Source organism: Acanthopagrus latus, chromosome 8, assembly GCF_904848185.1.
Source record: "Acanthopagrus latus isolate v.2019 chromosome 8, fAcaLat1.1, whole genome shotgun sequence".
Classification (NCBI taxonomy): domain Eukaryota; kingdom Metazoa; phylum Chordata; class Actinopteri; order Spariformes; family Sparidae; genus Acanthopagrus; species Acanthopagrus latus.
In genome coordinates, this window is record NC_051046.1 from 14,422,855 (window position 1) to 14,449,104 (window position 26,250).

At 42.5% G+C, this 26,250-nt stretch overlaps 2 protein-coding genes across 4 annotated transcripts in view; both read left to right on the top strand.

The window, feature by feature from the left end:
* cntn1a (contactin 1a) overlaps positions 1-10,343 on the top strand; it is a 67,920-nt gene extending 57,577 nt beyond the window's left edge. For both annotated transcript variants that reach the window (XM_037108208.1, XM_037108210.1), the window contains exons 16-24: positions 1,234-1,395; positions 1,706-1,855; positions 2,919-2,989; positions 3,524-3,758; positions 5,227-5,330; positions 5,738-5,927; positions 6,077-6,189; positions 6,282-6,447; positions 7,914-10,343. In XM_037108208.1, coding sequence (XP_036964103.1) covers positions 1,234-1,395; positions 1,706-1,855; positions 2,919-2,989; positions 3,524-3,758; positions 5,227-5,330; positions 5,738-5,927; positions 6,077-6,189; positions 6,282-6,447; positions 7,914-7,990 — 1,268 coding nt within the window. In that variant the 3' untranslated portion in view covers positions 7,991-10,343. The remainder of the gene's footprint in view (positions 1-1,233; positions 1,396-1,705; positions 1,856-2,918; positions 2,990-3,523; positions 3,759-5,226; positions 5,331-5,737; positions 5,928-6,076; positions 6,190-6,281; positions 6,448-7,913) is intronic.
* Positions 10,344-11,827: 1,484 nt separating this feature from the next.
* The window catches only part of LOC119024756 (PDZ domain-containing RING finger protein 4-like), a 129,244-nt gene continuing 114,821 nt past the window's right edge, over positions 11,828-26,250 (top strand). Inside the window, exons 1-2 of one of the 2 annotated variants that reach the window (XM_037107830.1) lie at positions 11,828-14,066; positions 14,214-14,309. In XM_037107830.1, the coding sequence (XP_036963725.1) occupies positions 13,683-14,066; positions 14,214-14,309 (480 nt within the window). In that variant the 5' untranslated portion in view covers positions 11,828-13,682. The remainder of the gene's footprint in view (positions 14,067-14,213; positions 14,310-26,250) is intronic. The other variant, XM_037107831.1, reaches the window with a different exon arrangement.

Below are 26,250 nucleotides of genomic sequence, written 5' to 3' on the forward strand. Positions count from 1 at the left end.
CTCGCCAGTGTTGAAATGTGGCTGTGATAACGTGAAGTGTCTGTGAATTAGGAACGCTATTGCTAAATGCGATCGAATTTGGTTCTTGAGAATGTGCGCGTCACTGAGTAGATAGTGTTGAAGCTTATCAGTGCAAACACATTGTGCCATATGATAGAGTATTGTAAAGACGGGGTGATTCTGCACATGATATTTCATCCCTTACATTGAATTGTAAAAAAAAACCCCACTGTGCTGTGGATTTTTTTACTACTTGCTCTCCCTCCTGACTCTTGGAGGAGAGGGGAGGCTTAAGGGCTGTCCAGCTTTGGCTGTCTAATCGCCTTACTTGTCTCGGCTCATATTCACGACTTGGAAAAAGTCAATCCTGGCTGATTTCTGAGGCTGTGGGTTGGGAGGCTAACCCTGACGCAGTCTGGGTTTTCTATTAGGCCATTTCTACGTTCCAAAGGGAAGAATCAAGAGGAGCAGGAGGACCAAGAGAAACATTGGATTCAAAAGCCTCTGGATAAGCTTTGGTTCATATATGTCAATGGGCTCCGAGCTCTAATGCGTTAATCCATCAGTCTTTACTGATGTCTTTTAAAGAAGAGACTAAAAAGAGGAAATGTAAGGGGCTTTGATGAGCTGTGTTTCATATGCATCAAACAGTCCTCTTGCTGGCGACTGGTGTTTAAGTTGTTAAAAGGCTGGGGACTTTTGCAAAGAATTTCCCCATGAGCTTGAATAAAGATAAGGCTCTTTCAATAACACTATACCCTCTTTGTCTTTGTCGACAATTCCTGAGCAAGTAGGACATTCACAGCCTGCCTGAGGGAGATTTCAAAGTGGAAATTTAAAGGGACAGTTCATCCTCAAATTAAAAATATTTATTTTACTCATACCTGAAGAGCTAGTTATCTATTTATATTTTTCTGGGTGTTTTGGAGATATTAGCCATAGAGATGCTGCATTCTCTGAGAGATAATAGAATGACACCCGGCATTTTTTTTCAAGAGAGGGCAGACACCTCTACAGATCATATCTCCAAAGCTTGGCAGCAAACAAATCTAGACACCAATCTAGACGGATAAAAAGCACTACAGGTAGGAGGAAAACGAGCATGTTTGATTTTGATGTGAAGTGTCTCGTTAAACTTGTGAACTTCAGGGGCCAGTGTCACCAGTCTCATCACAACCTTGCAGCCACACCATTCAACAACACTTTCGTCTCTTATCCTTCTCTTTGCTCCAGGTCCCCCCGGTGCCCCCGGTGGGGTGCGCGTGACGAACAAAACTGACAAGAGCGTGACGCTGCAGTGGAGCCGCGGAGCAGACAACCACAGCCCCATCTCCAAATATACCATCCAGTACAGGGACTCCTTCTCTGCGGATGTCTGGAAGGCTGCCACTACATGTGAGGACTCCAGCACACTAGTTGGACAAATAAACACTGCCGACTTAATGCTGAGCTGGCTCTGATGTAATAATAATTAGGGTCATGCCACATAGTGATACTGCAGGCCTACGTGGTGGTTAATGCCTCTAAAAGAGGCCTACAATATAATTAAGTCACGCCTCAGGGACTTAAAATATAGGAATGAAATCCAAAAATGGAACTTCATTGTTGTTTTAAGGTTATTTTTTGTTCAGTTGTATAATGCTTTAACATACCGCGCTATAGCCCCGGAAACGCTGTAAAGTGAAATCTCTGCATTTCTCTGTAGCTCCTGCAGACGTGGAGGGGAACGAGGAGACGGCCACAGTGGTGGATTTGTTCCCCTGGACAGAATATGAGTTCAGGGTGACTGCCACCAACACTCTGGGGACAGGAGAGCCAAGCAGCCCGTCAGCTAAACACAAAACCCTGCAAGCAGGTAAGAGCACGTCCTGATACACAACGCTTGTTTCATATGAAGACTCAGGTCTCGACAGGAAGCAGATTGTATACGATAAACAAGTCTGAGAAACATTACTGCCCTTCACTGCATCTCGATATGCTATATTGATAATTTGTCAGAAAAAAGCAACCATTTTCTGTCTCTCTTTTCCATTGGTGTATTTTCAATACCCATTTAGTGTCTTTCTTAAAATTACATTAAACGACACAACATCGATTCTGTCTCCATACAAACTCAAGTATTATAGCACATATACCAGAGTATACGAGTTCACATTTGTCGGTGATGCTACAAACATTCAGTTTCCCAAAAAATATCTGCCCTTCCGGACGTAAAGACGGAAAACAGAGTTTCTAAATATATTCACCCTTGAAGGAGCTTCCAAAAGCTCCTTTCCGGTGACCTAAAATGCCGTTTACGTGCGTACGAACAGCCGAACGAAAGAGAAAGAGCTTTGTTTTAAGGAATAGCCGTGTACGCGTGGACAGGGCCTCTCCCGGCTTCAAAGGTCACGGAAATGTGGTCCCAAAAGTCCAGCTTTCCATTCTGATATTTATTCTTCATCATTCTATTATGGCACTGTTTACTCATGTTAAGTATCGCTGTAGAAATGAGTCAGCAGAAATCCCATCAAGCAGCGCTGCTTACAGCAGACGCGCGCTGCCAGACTCACCACACAAACCTCTACAAATGAGCACTTTGCTGAAACCGTATACTGAAATTCAATTATAAAATGGAAATCACAGGCCCGCAGTAACCTCTCTTAAAAAAACAATCATCTTTTTGAGAGTGAGCTACTGGACTCAGGGGCAGGACAAGAGAACTTTTTGCCTCTCTGTCTCCTTCAGTGGCAAGCTTCCCACACTGGCATTAAGGTGTTGCGCTTGGCACGGGGGAAGACATTGATATTGTATTTGCAGAGGAAAGATGTTTCAGTACTGCTGCCAGGGATAGGTTACGCAGCCCGTGTGGGCTGGCGTTGTTTGTGTGGATTCTTAGCATGTGGGCTCAGAGTTTTGCTGTTGCTGTCTCATTGTAGTTCCTGTGGTGGCGCCCTCGGACGTCGGCGGGGGCGGAGGGACGAGCAAGGAGCTGACCATCACGTGGACGGTAGGTTCCGGACTTTCCACCGGGATCAAGGGGGTCACGTTAAAGCCCACAGGAGACAGGAGGACGTGCCGCTGTTAAAGTTACTGTTACATTTTTGATTTGAAATGTAATTTGATGACACTAGATTTTGTTTATGTTTGAAAAGCCTCACCAAAAAAAGATTGTAACATGACAAAGTGAATTAAATAGAGGCAGACATAATATTGGCGATTAAAAGAGGGAAGACACACACATACTTCAGCAGAGAGAAACAGATGTGGATATGACTATGATGCAGTTATTTCAACATAAGAAGGCAGAGCAACATTTTGACAATCCAAATAAAAACTGTGGTTGATGATAATGTAGCAAATTGATGAAAAAAAAAAGAAGACGTGCAGTATTCAAATGTTGATTAAAATTTGAGTCTTAACGTTTTGAATGATGCCTCATCTAGTTGGTACAGCTCTGCACACCAGGGACAAGAGGCTTAGTAGGTGTTGGGTAAAACCATCCACCACATTAACATGATTTATTTGATGTTCCTCTCTTCAGCCTGTGCAGCCACAGTACTACTATGGGCCCAACTTTGGCTACATCGTGGCCTTCAAACAGCAAGGCAGCAACGAGTGGATGAAGGTGACGGTGGCCGACCCCCAGGCCAAGCGCTACGTCCACAAAGACTCCTCCATCCCCTCGTCAACACAGTTTCAAGTGAAAGTCAAAGCGTTCAACAGTGAAGGCGAGGGACCCTTCAGCCTTACAGCCGACATATATTCTGCGCAGGATGGTAAGCGATCCCAGGAGAGATTCACAACCGAAACAAATGCGCTCTGAAAACGACGTCACAGATCAACCTGGTCCTGTTTTTCTCAGTATCACGGAGAGTGAGGAATTCTTCAATATGCCAACACTCAACAACACTATTTCAATCTGTCATTGTCAGCTGCTTATCACGAGAAGGGTTTTCAATGGAGTCGGAGCCTTTTTAATAGGAGTTCGCGTGTATAGTTGTGAGGAATTTTAATACCCCTTGAAAGTGAACCCATCTTCCCCCTGCTCTCTCTTTCCTTGCGGGGGGATTATCATGATCTATGTAGCATGAACCAGAAAGCTGATAATTCGCCCAAGGATGCGAAGCATTTAGCCTAGTTATTAACTTCCACTGACAGACAGTTGAGATAACCACCGGCAAACCCAGACACGATGGGTTAAAGAGATGCCCCGTTGCCATGGTGACTCACTTTGGGGAACCGTTGGCTGTTGGAGTGTCTATTATTTTACAGCTAAGCCTGCTAAACGTTCTGCCTCCAGGGGTGTGGCCGTGTGCACTGCGTGTTGTTTCTATGCGTTGGTTTCTGCGTGCAGCACGAGAACAGTATGTGACAGGCTGTTGGTTCGAGGCCCAGCCTGACGATTTAACATCTAAGGACAGTTTCCTGGCTGTGGAAGACTTATCAGAGCATATAACTGGCACGTAAGTCTTGGGGAAGTGTTCAGTGAAGTCACTTAACTTGTTCCTCACAGTACTGAAATGATGCTGAGGCACCATTGTGAGAAAAATGATATAAGTGAGGAAGCAAATGCTGTGTTGTTTGTGTCTTATCAGGGTAATGGAATCACTAGTGTGTGAGGTGCACAGGTTGATATCAAACTGAATTTATTCACATGAAATATGCTACATTGGAGTTTTGTGTTGAATGAGATCCTAATTCAAGGGAGGCTATCTAAGAGAGTATTTATCTTTCTGGTATTTTGGTAGTTGAATTTTGAAAAGGTGATTTATAATTGGGAAACCTGCGCACTTCTCCCTACGTTTCATTTATTATGTCCTTATATAAGGAAGGTTATCTAGTTAGTGTTTCTGTTGTTGTGGTATTTGTACATAGTGTTGTTGTTCATGATAATTTTGTCTTTTGGGAATTTTATCATTACCAAGATAATCTTGCTAATTATGAAACCCGTCTACATTCAGTTGAATGCCCCTTCCCCCTTTCTCTCCAGTCTGTGCTGGATTAGGCCCTTATCAGGGCATGTGAGTCTTTGTGTTGTTTGAAGACACACATTGTCAAAATGCTTTTTTGCCTTAATCCTTGTCTTCAAATATTGTCTGCACTGTATTCAGGATGCATTGGAATACATTGGAATTGGAATTTTGGGTGTGCAATATTAAAAAATGACCTCTGTAGGACAGGTCATCATAAATGGTTCCTTTATTGTGTCCTATTAACCAAACTGTACTCTGTGTTTCTCCTCAGCTCCATCTGAAGCTCCTGTCATTGTGAACGGCAAAGCTCTCTCCGCCACAGAAGCCGTCGTGTGGTGGGTGCTTCTCTCACACCCCAATATAGACGGATACCAGGTCAGCAGAAACTTTCACTCAGGCATTCTGGAAAAAGAAATATTACCTTACAGGTCCTGTAGCAGCAAAACATAAATGTTTTGGTGATCTGGTTAAAACTGCTGGATTTAGGCACCACACTGCTGGAAAAAGCACAATAAACACATTCATGCCACCGAAATCTCTTTCTTTATAAAACATTTAACAGCTTTATGAGTTGGATAGTCACCGTTTTTCTAATTCTGACCCATTAGAAGAACTTTTATACCTGCTAGTTTTCATAAATTAGCTTTGTATTTACCTTAATTTTTTTTTTTTTTTTTTTACATTTTCTCTTTCTTTGTACTATATATCACTTATGTGCTTTCAAACAACAACGGCACACCAGGTTTTGGATCTGATCTCACCTGTGTCCCTGTGTGTCCCAGGTGAAGTACTGGAGGAATCATGAAGACAGCGAGGGCGGGGCCCAGCGGGTTGTGGTACCTGGCACCAAGGACCACACCAGGCTGGAGGGTATGAAGGCCAACTCCAACTATCTTGTCGAAGTTCGGGGCTACAACTCTGCAGGATACGGGCCACCCAGCGAGCACCTCACGATCCACACCAAGAAAGCCCGTACGTTGTGCTTCAAAGCAGTTCAGTACTTACCAGCAGGGACCTGCATCGAAAATGTGGATCTCAAAGCTATGTATAGTCTCTTCTCATAAGAAATGTGTCATTTTGATTGAAGTGTTATTCATGACCGTTAATGTGTCTTTTACCAGCTCCAAGTCAAGCCCCCAGAATAACTGGTCATAAATTAAAGGGCCAGACCGTCTATATCGCATGGGAAAAAGTGGAACCAATGCCTGATGAGGCGTCGATAGATGGGTACAAAGTGAGTATTATTCTACATCTACCTTTATTACACCCAGTATAATCTCTTAAACATTCATATCTTATCCACTTCATGTATATGTGTACACCTAGGTGCTGTACAGGAAGCAGGGCCACTCCACAGGCACTCTGTACACGACAAGTAAACATTCCATAGACATTCCCCTGGCAGCAGATGGGAGCTTGTATGTGGTGGAGGTCCGGGCGCACACAGAGGGGGGAGACGGCGCTGTGGCACAAATCAAAATCACAGGCACAGGTAACACACACACACACACACACACACACACACACACAGACACACACACCTCCTCGACCATTTACCCTTGATTCACAATCCTGAATAATGTAAGATAACATTCACAATCTTTGTTTATGGCCATGTCAACAAAGCTATTTTCTCCTGTTTATTGCAATTTTGAAGAAAAAAGTTATTTATTCAATAACTATTAAACTAAAGGGCAACACACAAATATTTTTTTTGAGCAGGAATCTAAACAGAAATTAAACTGAAACCCTGGTTAGCTCATTTTCCCTGATCGCTTCACCGGCCTCCATGCAATGATGCTCGACTGGGTGGTCGCGGCTTCCTGTTTTTTGTGTTACCGACTGAGGTGGACGCTAGTTTCAGTTGATTTAGATGAAAAATCAAAACTATTACAATCTTCAGTGATCTACAGGCATACATAGACTATCAAAGGCCAATGAACATGTTGAATAAAAGCAGTTAACATGTAAATAGACTGATTTATAGTTTTACTGTAACATTTGTATGCAGTAATTATGAGGATATATCGTGAAACAATTTTTTTTCAGCACCTCAAACTAGTCTAGAATGGTATTTTGTGTGACACATATTTTTTAATTTTCATATGTGTCTGCATATTTTTTCTTGCATTTCGGGTTCCCAGAGGCTTTATTAGGTGATGACTCTTTTTTTCCCCCTCTGTTTGTGTTTTCTGTTAGATGAACACTGAAATTGCATTATTGTGACTAAGAGTAATCCCTTGGGAAAAACACTATTGTACTCACCCAGCTTAGGTTTCACATCATTTTAACAGAATAAAGGAAGCCTTCGCTTATCTCACCACATTTTAAATCCACAGTGCTGAGGTGAAACACTGTGACTGTACGTTCCTGGCCTGCCATTCGCCAGTGAGATTATAGCTGGTTCAGAGTTGGCGGTGGGTTATCATTTGTCACAGCTAGAGGGTTCCCAGAGCTGTCACTTCAGGTTTCATACCTTAGATCGGAGGGCTAAGATGGGAAACTTTACGGTCCGTGACTAAAGCCTTGATAGCCCACTGACTCGATCCCCTCACTGGCTGATGGACTGACAGGTAGGCTGACTGGATGGAGGAGACCTTAAGCCTCTGTAATTGATCTTGATGAGTAGAGGAAACCCCTCCTGTGGTTTTCCCTTATCCTTTATCGTTCAGTCCAGACCCACCTGACAGCTTGATTTCACAGACCCGGGAATTTAAGCCGTGGGGGGATTTCGAATGCAGGGCATTGACAAATCGAGGGGCATTTAAGGTGATATCCATACAGATGGGGTATAATATCGCACTTCAAACACCAAATATGGTCATCAGCTTGATGGATGAGAGCGGGACTCTCGAGGGACGTCTATTCTCTGTCTCGAATCAGAAGCAAATTGTTGTCAGTCCAGTTTTTTTTTTTCAAGCACAAAGTGACAAACCCTCATCTCTGTGTGTCTCTCAGGTGGAGGCGTCATGGTCGCCCAGTCTCTCAGCCTACTCTCCCTGCTCCTGGTGGCTCTCCTCTGCCTCAACCTCTGAATGTAGCGCCATCTTTGTCTTCACTTTTCCGTGAAGGAGACTCTTTATGGTTGACGCCTGTAAGGACTATGGGAATCTCTCTGCAAACGTTTGGTTCAACCCTATAACCCCGGGACGTCATATTCCAAATCTTCCCCTCTGGAATATGTTTGTGGACATAGACACAGAAATGGAAAAAAAAAACCAACAAAAAAAAATTGGAAATGGACAAAGACATCCCTTATTTATCCACAAAAAGCCTCTTTGGAGGAGTGTCAAAGGAGTTCTGTCAACTTTTTAAATATGCCTTATATAAACGACTGCACTTATCTTTTACAAAATAAAAACAACTTGTTTTAAAGTGGATCACGAGCGAAAGTGTGAACATCACGCTTTGCAAAGGTTGGCTGTTCAGTCTTTTTACATTGTGAAGCCGACCTTTCTCATAGAAACAAAGACAGTGTATCCTCAGAAATGTAGGCTTCATTTGATCTGAGATATTTGGGAAAATCTATCCTACAGTGCATTCCATAGTATAAGGCAGACAAGCAGCTGTGAAGGATAAGTGTACGAGTTTATCAAAATGTCTTTATGTCTTTCTTTACTTGCAGTTCAGTGGCATCTTCTTCTATTTCCTTTTTTTTTAAAAAAATGAAGCACACCATTTGTTACAGAGATACAGTCAAAGCAAATCTCACCCTCTCTTATTTGATTTTAACATCATAGAGGAGAGAGCAATTTATGTAATGCTTAAATAATATAGTATATCCAATAACTGTTTTTTCTATCTAATATACTATGGATGTTATTTGAAAAGAAAAATAGATTTTTGACCTGCAATCAATGCTTATTTCCAAAATCGTAACATGAGCTCTATTAATAGAAAAAAACAAAAAAAAAACACATTCAGAAAATTGTGTGCATGTCGACTTTGTTACGTGGAGCGAGCGGTTCAGGAGCGGATCTGTATTCGCAAAAAGCGGAATATTAAGCGAACCGCAGGAAACAGGAAAGGGAACCGAACAACATATCAGTCGTGCAGTTTTCACATGCAAAACTACAGCAAACATTGTGCGACAGTGGTTATTTTGATTGCTCGCCACCTCTGGTTTTATTTGTGCTGAACTGTGCGGTGATTGGAAGCTTCGCCACAACATCTGGGTCGATATTAAAAACTGCTCCATGTTTGTGAACTAAACCTGAACTAAAAAAAAAAAAAAACAAAGAGAAAAAAAGCAAACTTTTTGTTTTGACTGTATCATTAGGACCTCAGTGGTACCCGCTGGTGCTTTGTAAAGAATGTTGGCATTTTTATTTTTTTGTTAGTGTAAACATGTTCATTTCATCTCATTTATGGCTTTGTGTGAGAGTCACTACTATTAACAGTTACAGTGAACGGTAGCGACACTCATGCCCTCCAATAATTGTGCAATGTCTGATTCATTTGTTGCTACTTCATATTTTCTAATAAGACAACTTGCCTAGCTCCTAAAACGGTGATCTAGAATATTACATTTTTCGTCATCTGGAACAAACTGAAGCAAAGCCATCCATGTGAACGGTGAGAGCCCATTCGAAGCTCACAACGTTGTTTTGTCCGCACTATTTGTCTTTTTATTAACATGTGGTCAGAGATATATAAACATTATCAACTGTTGTCGTTCCTTTTGTTTATGATTATTATATTTGTATGTCATGATCCACGTCTAGCTGGACAGTTTAAAAGTTTATTTCCCTCGAGTGGAGGAACAAAAGCTGTGTTTTGAACTCCTCCGGTTCATTTCTTGTATGACTGATGCTGGCCATGCTTCTACATTGTGACTATATCAACATCCACCACAAAGTGCTTTTCCCAGTTTCCCTTCATGCGACAAATCAAAAAAAAGAGTTGCCAAATGCATGAATGCCTTGAACTCTGACATTTTGGACAAAAGCAGTGGCTCTACATTCTAACATGCATGACATTGGAGAGGAAGCAGCACATTACGACATCATAGCGACTTCTCAACCTCTCAGCTTCATATGAGATACATTCCATTCCTGAGTGACATCCCTTTATGTCAGAGACAGTGTAGATGTAAGTCTAATATGTGCATTAGCTGCTAAGCTTCATTAAGCCAGTCATCTCATGGGGAGAGGTGTTTCACAGACAGAATGTCAGACTGACTAAAGGAATCTCACTCATTAAAAGTTCAGAAACGGTCCCACAGTCTCGCACACACGATGGTGGGGATTTGATAGCATCACTGGTGGCAGTGGCGGCATGTTTGCTGAAGTTCAGCGCTCCGCTGGACTTGAACAGCACTTGTGAGGGATGAAACTGGAACCTCTCATTGGCTGGACAAGGAACAATAAAATTGTAGTTAACTTTAAAGTGCTCTGGTGTTTTCTCTGTTGTTCTGCAGTGGCTTTTCGGACACGGGAGTCTTGAGGAGGAGTACTCGACCAAGTGAGTCCACTGTAAGTCTGTGAGTGCAGCAACAATTTACTGCGCAAGTTCTGGTGTGAGTCAGGCTTACAATCCATGCTGGAAGAATTACTCAGAGCCTTCACTTAAAGGGCAACTCCACAAAGTTCACACATTGAACTGTGTTTACAGGTCTTGGGGAGTACTACTGCATTTGTGTGTATTATATAAGTAGTATAAAGCTTGGCTCCAGAGGAAGCTGCATGTAATCTGATAAATTGCCTTCAGAGATGTCACTCAGTGGCCAAATTGCATTGTGGGTAGTGCAGGCAACAGGTTTTAAAAAGCAATCCACAGGTCTGCATTGCCCTCCTATAACAGAACCAGAGACATTGCCTTTTTATTCCATGTGTCCTTTTCAAAACATGCTGCCTACATTACCCACAATGCAACTTAGCCACTTAGTGACATCTGTGTGAAATTGGTAAAGTTGCCCTTTAAGTAAAGCAGCAATATAACAATGTAAAAAAGAAAGAACTCCAATACATTAAAATCAAAGTCAAAGAATATAATTTGCACATTACATTCCACCTCTGATTTTTTTTTTTGTTTATACATGTATGTATTTTAAGTGAATAAATGGACAAGGACATACTGTATAGGTAAGGACAAAAGATGGTAAATATACTAATATATTCAAGATTAACCTTTGGAACAGTAGACCTCTTTAGAACAATATTAGTCACAGAACAACAATCACGCCACAAGGTTGGAAGATGGAGTTTTTCTAGAGATTTCTATCAAATTGCATGATCCACATGATTAGACTGAGAAGTTTGCCAAGGTGTCATGGCATATATGTTAATCTCAGAGTCCATTTAGTGGCTGGTCTTGAGATTTCAATTACACGTCAATGATCTTTATCATCTTAGCTGCCCTGAAAAAGGATTGTGGCTTTGTGCCACATATTTTGAGTTGCGTCATACTTAAAAGTTGTAGCTGCACGTTCCATGTAAAGAGAAAAACGAGGCAGCTGAAAAAGTGATGAAAAGGTGACATTCAACATGTAAGTTCACGGTAAGTCCGCTGAGTTCACTGGGGAATGAAATGGGCCAGTGTGAAATACTGATGTAACTTTAAGAAGTCGGTCAGTGAAAGCTGAAGCGATGCAGAAACCCCAGTTTGACGTGTCCACAGTTCCAGATGAAACACACACAGCAAATGTATCAAAAGTTGTAAGAGGTGCTTTCAGATTCAGACAGATTGTCCTCTGGGGTCACACAGCAGTTGGTTTTTGCTCTTTTATTAGATGTGTCAACACTCCTGAGGTGGATTTAAATAACAATTCTGCTTTGTTGACTCAAAAAAACACTTCTTCCCTGGGATTCAAACATTGTGTACAGAACTGTGACTTTATTATTCATAGCAGCTCTCACATACCATATAAAACAAACCAGAGCACCATTTATCAAGTATCAGTACCTCAATCAATGTGTGGATTTTCCCCTCTTTTAAACTATATCTGTCTCCAGGAGAAAGCTATTATTTACCAAATATATCTCAGATTGTGTTTCAATCTGTCCCCCATTACAGATAAGGTTGACGTTGTCACTGTATGGTTTTTCAGGCAGAAACAGCTGTTGGAGTTTTCACTCCGATCAGGTATCCGGCAGATGAAACGTAGATGGATATCAGTCCTCTTCATGGATTAGGTCAGACCAAATGAATCACATTTTAGATTCCCATTGAGCTCAAGTTCATCTCTCCGTTTCAATCAGGGAGTCTTAATGGTTAATGGAAATCAGCTCACGGAGAGAAGAAAAAGCCAGAGATAAACTCCTTTTTTTCTGGCAGCTTATCAGCTGAAGCATATGGCCTGTGTGATAGGTCTGATCCCAGGTGGAAGTGTAACACTTTTCACCAAAACACGCCGCAGACTGCTGCTGGGTTCAGTCTGACTTCTCCTCCTGGGTCACATCTGTAAACTCATTCGGTCCTGGAAATATAACTACCTGACAGTTAATGTAGGAAGACTTCATTTAATATCTCACCATAAAGCAACACACGAGCTACTATTTCCCTCGCAGTGATTGACGGGAGGAGAAACGCATTCCTCTGACCTCCTTGTGCGTGTGTGTTTTTTTTCTGCAGACAGGTGTGCTGTCCCTGGACAGATTGTGCTATTGTCTTTGTAAATCGACACCTGTTCTCTGACAGCTCAGACAACACAAAACATACTTTTAAGCGGTGCACGGCCGACAAGAACCAGACCGCTTCGCTGGGGGACCTGAAACGTGACGCCCTCTCCGAGGATGCCTGCAATATGTCATGCTGTGTCAAGGCAGCGAGACTGGCTCGGACTCATGCAGGAAGGCTTTATAAGTGGAGGTCCCCGTGCAGATATTGTGTTACAGGGGCCAGGGTTTAACCACTGAAGGATCTTCATCCCCTTGAGACGGGGTTTCACTGACTTCATCTCTGCAGAAACCTGTGCCAGAGCTCGATTTAATTCATCTAAAACTGTTAAGAGGAGGTTCAGTAAAAAGTGATAATGTCAATCATGATGTGGGCTGTTTATAGAAGACGTCTTAATCAGTAGAAGAAGTTCTTCATTGAAACAAAATGCCAGCACAATTTCAAACTGTCTTTCTTTGTTTATATGTGGCGGACCCTGCCACCTTTCCATCTACAGTGTTTCTGGGGACCATATCTCCCTCTGAGAACAACTTGTTTATTCAGTTATGGGAAAAAAATAAAAAAAATTCTGAGTTTGTATTATTACCTCATTAATAATTTTGAGGTGAAATTTCTTCTCCGAAACCACACTTTAAAATGAGTCGTTCACATTTCTATTCGACGGGTGTGTTGCCAAGTAAAAATGACATTTTTAAATTATGTGAGTGAATGAGCGACCTCTGCTGGTGAAGAGTTATAGCACAGGAGTTCACAGCCGCACTGAAGGAAGTAAAAACCGCACAAAACTTAATGAAAACGCGCTAAAAACAAAGAGCAGCTTGTAAAGTCAGATGCGCAGCTGTCGTTTAGCTCAAGTCTAACACATGATTTGCTGGATGCGGGCGCCAGGAGGAACAGTGAGCCTGAGCGGACAGGGCAAGAAGTGAGTCAGCAGGGTGAAGTTTGAGAGCTCAGACACACTTCACTCCACATCTCATCTCGTGTCGCAGGAGAAGTGGCGCAGCACGCTCGGCTCGGCGTCAAACTTTTGGAGCGCAGACTTGTCAAACAACTCCAACTCGCTGTCCCGAGAGGAAGGGAGGGGGGGGCTGAACTTATTATGTGCGCTGGATGCGGAAAGAGGAGCGCATTTGCCATATGTTAAACTCCGGGATGGAGTCTGAAACACAGCCAGGGACCAGTCCTCACGTCGGGGGTGTCTGTCAGAGAGGATGCGGGCTGCCGCTGTCCGCCCGGGACTCGGGTGAGGGGCAGCACTGCTGCGTGGACGCGCTCCGCTCGGTCACCGACGCCCTGGAGGGAAGGAGCGCGGCTTTGGAGCACCAAGCCCGGATGGCGAGGCTCAGGTGGAACCGCAGGGAGCAGTCCCTGTTGGCCCAGGTGACGGCTCTGCAGAACGAGGCCCAGCTCTCTGCTCTCAGGTACCAGCGAAGGCTGCACCAGTACATGCTGCACATCAACAGCATCGCAGAGCAGGTGATTGGGTACTACAAGGTGAGGGGGGGGGGTGATTTGTGTTGGTGTCCCTAGCAGATTAAGTGTGATTAATGACGAGACTGGATGTGTTGACCTGAGTGATGAACCTGTTACATTGTCTGTGTGTGTTTTGTGTTTTTTTTTATTGTGGGGGGGCTGAATTAGAGTGACTTGAGAGCACCAGCTGACCTGCAGAGCCAGAGCTCAGATCCAGCAGCGTGTGCAGATGGAGAGCCTGAGGAGCAGCTCAGCCCACCTGAGGTAAGAGAGCCACTCTCTGATGTTTGAAGCCCTGCTGCTGGAAACTCTGGCATTTATGGCTCATTCATAGAAGTTTTAGATCCAGAAGCCTGGGGTGTGTTTATCCGAAAATGGCCTCAGGCAGCAGCGGTGCCTTTTTATGATCCTATCCGTCAGTGTCTGTGTTGACTTCCCAAAAGCTGTTGATGTTAGGATCAGCTGAGTGTTTTCAGCCTCTTGTGCGTCAGGATTCTTTACTTCATCCTACTGTTTCACTCTGCCGCCAGACTGTTGTTTGTGTAAATGTTGACTCTGGGATCACAGCGAATGCTATGGAGTGATGCACCGTCTGAATGGAGACAGCTTAAAGGAGGTAATCTCTCCCCACAGATTGTCGTGTGTCATTCGGTGTGGTCTCTTTGACTTCCTCAAAGCCAGAGTGTGTATTTGCCAAAGGGATTTGTTTTATGACTAGTGGATCATTATGAATATATAATGTGTATATAGTTGTAGAACAGGACTGACAGTGGAGTTTAGGGGCTGATGCTGATATTTTTTGGAATGTTTCCTCAAACGTGACATCTGTTGTGGAGGCAGGATGTTTTACAGTTTCACGATGAATTCTGTTGTTCTCTGACATTATGCACTGAAACAGTAGACTTAACTGGCCATGTAATATGCTTTACTGTAGAAGAGTAAGTTTTAGCATCACCCTGGTTCCCTCGTCAAAAATGCCATTGGGTTTGTTCAATGACATTTTGGATTAGTGCAGGATATAATCTATTTTTTAATACAGATAACAGGCTATAAATGAACGACATGTCATCAGAAAATGACAGAAAATTTCATGTTAATCACACTTAAGTTGAAACAACAACTCAGAAAGTTGGGAGAACGTTTTGGTACAGGAGTTGCCGAGTGTCCCAGATACAGAGGCTTTGTCATCGCTGCAGTGGACCTGGTTTGAGTCCTGGCCTGGGGCCCTTTGCTGCGTCCCCCCCCTCAAATTTAGTTTCCTGTCATCTTGAAAGATGTCCTATAAATAAAGCCATACAAAGGCCAAATAAAAGTCGTTGAAGCAGCAACTTCTTTTTGGTGTCCATTTTGCTTCCACATTCGGACGTGTCGTGCATGAACACACCAAAGCTGGAAAAACGATTTCATAACTGGAAATGGGACCATCCAAAGAGCATGTGGAGCTTTTTCGTTGACATGTTCAGCGTTCATGTTCATGTTCTCAGTTTGTTTTGCCCGCCCAGTGTGACTTGAGAAATGTGGTCTTTTTCCTCGTCCCTGAGTCCCAGCTGTCCTAACATTGCCATCTGTGGAGTGTTTAACCTTTTTGGAAAGTTTGGGGTCAAAATGCCTCGTCACATTTCTGTAATCACTGCAACCCAACCGTAGTCCAGCATTGTGAGGAAAAAAATGGAAATTCGAACCCCAGTCCAGCACCAGAAACGTCTCATGTGGTGTTTCTTACTGAGATGTGCTCTACATTAAATGCAAAATATTTCTGCAAACAGTGTGAGTGACCACCTTCTGCAGGTGCTCTTTGCAAATGCCACAAGTCTATCATGGAAACCTAGCGCATGCCAACTGTAGCCGTGCATGAAAATGAAACATACCGGAGCACAAAATACTCTCATTTTTGGTGTTAACAGCTCAAATTTAATGTCATTAACTGCCTTCTGTGCTTTTAAATAATTCGATCATAATGAGCTCAGCTGTGCGGCACGTTTCTGACTGAGCAGGAGTCGTTGTTGATGTTTCAGGGAATAATTTATTAAACCTCCCCACATGGCTGACAAATCTAATAATAGCCCTTGTTTTATTTCGCTCACGAGGTAGCCTAGAAGGTCGTACTGTGTGTTGAGCTTGGGCTGCTGTTGAGGGTGGATGGGTTTAATGGTGGTAATGGTCACAGAAAGCATCTCTCTAATTGCCTGCAGCACGCTGTGAGTGCAACAGACTCACTTTTGATTAATGTGGAAAACTGTTCGCTCTTCTCTGCCAGCGCTGGGCAGCGACGCAGCGGCATCTATTTTGAGCCCTCTCTTTATTTTGCTCGTCTAAAAACTCCTCTCTAATGCATCTTTAATAGTTTTCTCACTGTGTTTTTTTTCTCGTCTCTTGCTATCCAAATGGATTTTCCAATACTTGAGAGGTCTTGGTTGCAGTTCATTGAGCAAAGTTTTACAGTTTTGTGGAAATCCACTTCTTTGTAAAAGAGGCATGGACAATATAGTTGGATGGCGAGTAAACATCCCAGTAGCAGTTGTGGATCGTCACGTTCAAAGTCCCATTTTGTGGGTGGAAATTAAACCTAATTGACCCTTTGTTGAGCCCCTTCTGTCAGCGCCTGTGAAGCTTTTCGTTCCAGCATGGCACACAGTGCTAGGATGGATATGGTGACCAGATGTCCCGCTTTGTCCGGGCGTCCCCAAATCCTGACAGATATCTGTAAAACACTAAAATGTCCTGGTTTACAACGTTTACAACCAAATTGTCGTGGTTAAATGATGATAATACTGTCCTAGTTTTTAGCACTTACACTGACGTTTATCATGCTCTGTCATTATTACCTATCCCGCAGTCAAAATAGAAACAAACCACCTTGCATCTGAATTCAACACTTTGTATGTGTGTCGGTCAATGAATGTGTCGCTGTTGAGGCAAAAATTCAGCATTTACGGCATCCACGGCATGTTTAACGCCGAAATAATTGCCCGCCATCCTGATGAAAAATGCCTATGGTGCTTGGTTTGGTGGGGTTTGATGATATGGTCACCATAAGTATGGAGATGTAATTGGTAAAACACTTGCTCACTGATTGAGACTGAGTTAGACAAAAACAAGTTTCAGATCACTAGCCACTTACCATCCAGTTTTTCTGGCTATTGCTATCCATCGGCTTTCATAAGAGAAAATGTCTTTAGGGATGTGGGTTAATGAGTGAGTTTGCCAGGGGTTTGCTACAGGACAGAGCTGCTGACGTCAATCTAAACTCTATGACCTTGGCGTTCAGGACCAGGACCGGCTCCCGCAGCATGCGAATACTACATATAACTCAATTGTGCTAGTTCTAAGTGGGGAGCTTCTAACGCAACCTGACTCTAGCGATCTATCTAACGATAGACTGAAGTCGGCAGGCGTTCCTGTAGGTTCTTCTGTTTTTGCAACTGTACTTGTTTACTACTGTTTGTTGCCTGAGCTGGGCATGTTGGTCTTGCAGCATACATATGAGCAGAGTAAGACACTTTTATTCCACTCCAACAACAACAGCAATTATGATGTTTGGATTTTGGTTTTGGAAAAAGCTGAAAGAGGACACCGCCATCCGAACTCAACTCGAAATGCTGACTGTCGTTTTTACTACAGCACCAGTGTGTGGAGAAATCCAAAGCTGTTGAGACCTGCCTTGTCAAGCTCCTAGGCAATAATTGGACAGTCATTGTTCAGGGACTGGATTTAGCAAATCCTCAACTGATATGCTGGTTGGCTTAATCATTTGAGTTACACCTGGTCGAATGATTTAAACACACTCTGATGAGAGTATTTCTTCCAGTGTTTTGTGGACATGGCGTTATTGTTGAAAACAAAATCAGAAAAGCCTTTGGGTCTGTTTGTTGACGTGGCCCCGGCGACAAAGCAGTTCCACAGATGCAAGTTGTCCTTTATTGTCAATTATCTGGACGGCGGCCGTAGGAAACAGCTTGCTGACAGCTTGTTCTGCTTAAAACAGAGACGATACACACAGAAAAATGTTGACCGTGACTTCCTGGGATTCATACCAGGTTTTTCCATGTACCTCAGAGATGTACTGATCTAGATCCAGCTGATTGTCTCCTCACCGGCCTGACAGCAAATGCGGAAGGTGGCTGTCGGTGAGTCAGCCAGCTCTGCTGTGTTGAAAAGGGATAAAAGAAGAAAGAGGCAGCGCTGAAACTGAAACAGGATTAGTCACCATTGCATAAACACGCCGTCGTCTTCATTTGCCGTGCAATTTGCTGCTGTGTTTGTTTAAACCGAGATGAATACGCAAATGAAACCGCAGCTGAGGTAAAACAGTCCCACTCCTCCTCTTGTCTGCGGCCAAGATCCCCCAAATCCGCACTTGAACTCGGAGTCAGCTAAAAAGTTTGGAAACTAAAGAAATATTTTCATTTCTTTCACAATGGATGGTTCTTTCCATCATCCATTACCAGAGCCGTCGAAAGTGTCTACTTGACAGGACGGTGAAAATGTGTTCTGTTGACCCAGACGGTGCCTGCAGCACCTCAGCAAATTGCTATTGACAGACACACTGAGGCCTTCTCACCTGTCTGAGCGAGAGTACTGTAGCTCCTGCTGATTCTGCTTTTTGTTCAGATCAAGAAAAAAAGAAAGGGGAGGGCTGGAGCGGAGAGGAATTGAGTGGAGAGCACACAGCTCGAGTATCGGTCTCATCAAAATCCAATCTCGCGTGACAGGCGCGGACGAAAGCAGGCCAGTTTGTTTGCTTCCATAACAAGAGATGATAGGAAAAGATTGCTCTGCGACAAGACAGGAGACAGATTTATGACCTCTTATGTCAGATGATTTGATTCTTCTTGCCCAGACTGAGCCTCCCCAAAAAATGATAAACAAGTGGAATATCTTTTCCCCACATTGGAGTTGGTAGTAGGTGTGGGCGTGGTTAGCAAAAAAAGAAAATCTGTAATTAAAATATGGAAAAAACATTTTTATATGTTGCTGCAAACAAAGGCAGATGTCTAATGGTCAAATCAGTTGGGCACACAGTTGCACACATCTTTTTACTGCTTGTCTAGACGGCTTTATAGTCACTTTGTTCCCCTAATTCCCCAAAGCACTTTGTGGAAAATGGAAGAAAATGCTTGTATTCAGAGTGAATGGCATGGAGTTTACGGCTCGCTGTCTGCTGCCCTCCCAGCTGACGGATCGAGGAAAATGGGATTGCTCGATCCAGAAATTGAGTCGATCAAATTGTCCCCTTCAGCTTGCACTAGTCGCGGTGTAAATGTGGAGTTGCTGTGAGTTTTATCTGGAGGTGTTTTCTGTACCTGTTCTGCTCCGTCTGGGATGTCATTTACACAGAATTTACATAGCAGCTGTTTATGCTTCGCCTGTGAAACGCGGACCGCCCTGCTCACCATTTCCTATTTCCTCTCCAATGTGACAGACACACACACACACACACACACACACACACACACACACACACACACACACACACACACACACACACACACACACACACACACCACACACACACACACTTGGCTGCTAAAACAAACTTCAGCTTGCATTAATTTGGATTTGCCCTGAAAAATAAATTTGATTTAGATAAGCTCGTAATTGTTTAATGCCCCTTTAACAGCAGCGTTTAAGGTCTTACTCCTGCTTATCTCCATGCATATTTATAGGAATTTCATTAGTGAAAGGAATTTTGAATATTTTCATAGGCGTTGGTTTGGCAAATGAGATGTTTTTCTAAGGCTGCTGGCAAGTGCCTGTGTTAGTTCGTGAGGCAGATATTGAGATTAGGTTATTCTAGATTGCGAGGTTGTGGATTTGGACCAGCCGAGAGCAGCGGCTGTGGAGTAAATCATGCATCTTTGTGGGTTTTCTCCAGTGTTTGTGTGTGTTTGCATGTGTTTACTTAAGCAGTCCAGGTGTGTTGTTTTAGGCAGGAGGTGTGAAAAAGAAAACTGTTCGACTAAGGACCACCACGCTCGTAAAGACGAGCACTCTGGGTAGATTTGTCCCTACCTGCTGAAAGGGCCCCTTTTTAAATGTCGACGGTCTGCGGGATGTCGGAGGGTAATTCATAGTGACTTGAACTCAGGTGAACTGTTTTGATGAAAAATTATGTTCCTAATGAGATGCATTCATCCAAAACATCTGCAAAGTAAAAATCTACACCCAGCCGACTAATACAGCCATAAATAATTTGTTTCAGTGAGTGATTGTGGAGTAAAAATGGATAATTGTGCTTGCTGACCAAACGTTAAACCGCTTTACTGAGAAATAATTTGAAAATTCAAAATTCAAACTGCAATGTTTGCAATGTAATTCTTGAGGGAAACTTAGACTGTCAAAGTACATCCACTAAGAATTTTTTTTTTTCTGCCTCTTCGATTGGGGTCAGGCTTAGATTGTCGCTAGAAAGCATCATGCAGTGCCGGATCTTGTTGTTAAAGAGTAAGACCCTTTTTGTTTAATCAGAAATGGCAGACATATTGCTCTGTTAAAAACCACCAGGTTCCATTGACATAACAGACATGTTACCTTCAGAATGGGATTGATCTACTACCCCTCCTTCAATCTGTTTGTTTTATTGTGTAACTTTGGTGATTTAACAGAGTCACAGAGCAAGTCGAGTTGAGTTACTGCACCAGTTCCTCAAATGTTCGTACCTATTTTCAGATTTCAGATTTTGTGCAGGTTTAAAACTTTATCGGTGTACTTGCGTGTGTACACGTATTATTGCTTCTGGTCCCGGGCATCGACTTTTCTCCCAGTGTGTGTGCTCTGTGCTTTATCTGCGAAACAGTTTTCTGTGCCGTCTCCTCCAGGAACAAGGCTTGAGCAGATGTTCATGTACTGCAGATCGGTCCTCTGCTGTAGCGCTCCTCTCAGGTGTACCTCAGGAAACATGCGGTGACTGGAGTGATTCATCATTTAAGTCACCCAGGAGGAGAACGCTTGGCTTTATTCACACCTTAATGTGTGTAGGACCAGAGTTCAGGACTGAACAGCCAACATCTGGAAAAGAGCCTAGTGTCTGTAAACCAAGTAGCTAAACAGAAACTGATGAACTTTCCAGGTCGTGTGCTTCCTAGTGTAGCGTTGTAAGGTATCTCGCTTTGTACATGAAGCTGTGGTTATACCCAGGTACATGAACAGACATAAAACTTGTACATGTACAGTATGTACTTGTAATACACACATGCTGTTTTAACACACACTCATACACAGCTGGCACAGATGATGTGGACCTCCTACCCACCTTATCGCTGATGTCACGGAAAGATCCACTGTACACAAAGGGTCTCGTGTAACCAAAAGCTCTCTTGTGCCTTGTAGTTTGATGAGAAAATGGCTTGTTATGAATTTGATTCACCAACTAATTATCTGTGGTCAGATTTAAACTCAGTCGCCCCCTCTGTTCCCATGTTTACCACCGCCGCGGGGGCTCAGTTAGTCAGTGACCTGATGCCTTTTGAACTTGCACCGACCCACAGATATCCTTTATTCTCGATAAACATGTGGCTAAACCTACAGCTGTTGCGGGGAGATTACTACAGTGAAAGCCTTGAGTCAGCATGTACACATGTGTACACAGCCAGCTGCAGTGGCCACTCTATCATCAGCGCTCTCCACACAGCTTGTAATGAGTGTGTACTGAGGTAAAGTTGTGGTTGGACCCATTCACAGTGAGAGCCACTGTAAGAGCCAGTTCTCTTCCACCAAGTTAAACATGCACAACATGGCCAGCGACGGTAATCGTGGCACAATAACCAGTCTGAGTGTTTGTGCTTGTAGGAGAAGAACGCGATCCTTGTGAACATTCCAGATGAAATGTAAATGAACAGGATGAAAACCGAGTTATGAAAAACATGCAACACTTCTTATTGCTCTTTCTCCTTCTATTTGCCCCATGTTTAAAGAAAAATGTGTGCAGTCAGTACAGTGATTCTCATTATTAGTGGTCATTACAGTGGTGGAAGAAGTACTCAGGTCTGATTATTAAACGTTTGAAAAAATAACAGTGTTGATGTTATGTCAAAGACCTCCGTGTATCGTGTTTTCAAAATATCTCTACTGAGGTTGGCGTGCTAACAAGCCAGCCCATCCTTTTAAGTAATACCACTTTGTACCAGCAAGAGGCGATAGCGGGCAGATATATACCAGCTGTTGGTGTAGTAAATGAACGAAATGAACTCAGAAAAAGTCAAGAAATTAAACACTCTCACTTCTGTCTCTACCTTCTTTCTTTCTAAACAGAAAAGTACAACCATATACCTGCTGTCTTTTACAGAAATAAGACGAGCTTAATTACCCCATTAAACCCTCCTGAAACACACTCCACGAGAAATTTTACTTTTGCTTTCAGCTGTGTTGGAAGCTGGAATACTGTCATTATAACTAATAAAAATGGTTCGTTGAGCATATTTGTGGTTTTCACAGTGAAAAAACAAACTTTTTGCTACTCAAATTTCATGTTTTTTTTTTGTGATTTTAGGTCCATAGTTTTAATATAGTACAATAAATGTACAGTCACACATGTGAGGTTGTGCTGAAAATAATGACACCAAACAAGGCAAGGTAAATAGTTTTTAAGGTGAAATATAATGATAAAATCAAAAATAGTAAAAACAGCCAATTATACCCCAGACCCCAGAGGGTTAATAGAGTAAAAACAAAAAACAATATGGCGCACGCCATCAAACTTCACTTAAAAATGTAAAAGGTAAAAGTACTCATCGTGCAAAATGCCGCATATCAGATATTATATTATTGTATTAATATGTACATTACTTTAATGTTACAGCTGATAAAAGTGGAGCTGTATATACTGCCTGTGATTGTCCCCCAAGGGATCAATTAAGTCTTATACTTATTGATTCATTAGCAATAAATCTTAATATATCTGTTGAGTAAATAGTAAAATGGTTCGCTCTGAATTGCAGCAGAGTAGAAATGCAAATCACGAAAGCATCACAAATTGAAATAATCAAGTAAAGTACAAGCAAGTCAAAATTGTACACGAGCACAGTGCTTGAGTAAATGTACTTAGTTACTTTCCACCACCAGGCCACTGGGACATAAAACACTTGCTGTCCTGACATTTATTGACAGTTAAGCCAGAACCCATTAAAAAAAAAAACATCGCCTCGCACTATTGAATCCATTACAGATAAGGTGGAGAGTTTAAAAAGCGTCTTTGGATCATGTCGGACGACACGTCATGGCCTTTGTCAGAGAAAACCGTGACATTACCTTTGGCCTTTCAGTGGAGGCGCTGCACCTCCATCAAAGCGCCACGACAGCAGACTGTATTTACTGCACATTCATGTGAGAACTGAATTACGGCTGCATCTGCTTTTGTCGACAGGAGGATTAGGGCTTAATTACATCTGGGCAGAGGCTGCCATATAGTTGGAGAAACAAGCGTACAGTGGGAGACCGGTGCAGTGCATTAGGGAGGTGTTGAGGAGAGGGATAAGCCTGTGTAATATGCCAGGTGCGTCCAGGGTATTAGCAAACACTGGCACGGCACTGTGCGCCTGCCAAGACAAGGGATCAAAACAACCCCCCCCCCCCTTTTGAATACTCGCTCTCATTTCATGTTGAAGGCCAACACTTGCCTGTGTCGGGCATTGTCGAGTGGAAGAAAACAGTAGAACATTATGTCTTAAATCCAAACAAAATTGTGTACAAGATGCAGCCGCACATACACAAACACCAAACACCCCCACACACAAACACACGTGCATACATTGCTGGTGTTTATCAGTCGGTCTGCTCTGGTGGTATCTAGTCACGCATGCAGTTTTTTTTTTGTCTTGGTTTAAAAATATCCATCTGAGACAATTTTTCCTTCATCCCAAAACAAAGGCATTGTGTTTGTGGTCCACACAGCACTGAAAACACCAACCTCTTTTAACCTCGCTGAAGCTCACATCACTGTGAACAGGTTTCATAACAGCTATTTACAGAAAGTCAATATCTGGAGCAATGATAGGTGCAATATGTAAGAATTCGCCACCTGTCAAATCCATTCTCCAAACCGATAGGGGGCAGCATATCACCTGAGTTACTGCTGACTAACTGAAATGGCCTTTAGTGAGTTAGCTCAGTTAGCAACGCAGCTAGTGGTTCAGACGGGAGCTCAGGGCAGCGGGAAACTGTTGGTGTTTACACCGCTAACATGCTAACCTTAGAAGATACATAGTCTGCAACATTACCTCAATGTGATAACATCCAAACTGTTATTTCTTCACATTCTGTTCATTTCACTTTATCAGTTTGCAGCTTTTTCAAGGTCATTTCTAAACAATGATGATGAGTTATAGTCATGCTAGCACCTCTGTGAGGTTGGACACTGTGGTGTTTTGAGCAAAAGTTTAGCTAGCATGATATCTGAGTTTAATGTGTTAGCTATTTAGTTATAAACACAAGGTACATCTGAGGCTGATGGGCATGTTGGTTTAGTAAGTACACAGTATAATCAAGCCATAGAATTGGACAAACTAAAACTTTGACCTTACGTTAAAGTAAAATATACTGTTAAAATGTTAAAGTGTCAACATACATCAGGGTCAACATCACAATTCATCCTCAGGGAAACATAAATGTGTGTAAAAAGTTTGACGGCAATCTCAACATGTTTCCTGAACTAAATGTGAGGTGCTTGAGGAAAAGTCACCAGGATTCTTTTTTTTTTTTTTTTTTATTTCACTACATTTCATTAAAAATCCACACAATAGTTTTTGAAATATTTCACTATAAATTGTATAATATAAAGTTTCTTCTGCATTCTGGAGAAAAGTATAATTGCCAAGAAAGATTTTTTTCACTCACTTTCCCACCTTTCTCTCCTAGCTCCACAATGTTTTTTTTTTGTTTTTTTGTTTGTTTCACTCTCCTGCAGTCAAAATAACCATCAGTCAGTTTTAACCACATGAAAACAAAGGCTTCCTCGTCCAGAAACCCCACCTCATGAATATGAATTTGTTCTGTTAGTTCTGTCTCAAATGCTTAATAATATTTGAACAAAGGCAACATCAGACCTCTAGTCGCCCTCATCACAGTGAATGAGTGGGCTTCTCCCTGTAATAGCCGGAGAGTGATGTTTGCTCGGTGTAGCGTGACCTCTTAGGAACTAGTTAGTGACAGACTCAGTGTATTACTTTAGCTGCCAGATAGAGCTGCCCAATTTCATTCCAATCATCGCCTTCATGTTGTTACTGGAATTGAGAGAGAGAGCTCTGACGGATGTGTTTTTAATTAGCTGAATGGGCTTACAGAGGAACTGACTATGAATATTCATTGTGATTCGCTGTTGTCCTGCAGATAGAGCTGAGTTTTAATCATAATAGTTTCAACGTCTTGAAAGGAACGTAATTGGTTCGAGTACATTTATTAAATGTCCTTTTCCCAGAATTACAGATAATTGAAATCGTAAGCACTATGCACTCATTTCATAGCCATTTACTACATAATCTGCAGTATTATAGTCTCAAAGATCAGATTTATGTCTGTATTCACTTACAGCCAGAGCTGTTCAGAAGGGTTTTCGGGCAAGTCAAGTTGATCACGTCCCTGAATGCTGACCATTCAAATGAAAAGAGTCATTTTCCGCAGTGTTAAGTGTTTTTACGTAACAGAAACCAAGTCCTTTATGTTCGAAAACGGCATACAAACCCTGGTCTCTCCGGCGAGGTTCTTATACTCATCACATTCAGCCAAGACATAACAATTATCCTCCATGGAAATCACAGTGCACATCCCACAGTTTGACGGCAACGTGTGACGCCATTGAAAGCTCAGGAGGAAGGTCTGCTTGAGTTGACATTGCTCTGCCAGTCTCTGTAGCCACCATCACAACTCCACAGTCCGCTCCAGTAAGTACAAAAGCTATGGTGTGGAGTTGTTGTTTTTTTTTTCTGAGCAAATTTATGCATGCTGTATAAACAAAACAAAGATCCCGTCCAGCCTTTGTTCCTCAGTGGTGCCAGTAGGGGTGGACGAGCTGGCCAAAATATAACATCCTTTTATCATTTTATCATCTTTTTAGTTGCAACCACGACCCGCAGTTTTACGATCTTACTTGAATTCATCTCAGCATTTCTCCATTTACACCATATAAAACACAATACTGCATTAAAGATAATTCTTCTTTGGTTCAGGCTGCACGTCAGCCATGCTGTAACTCACACTGCATTATTTACAAAAC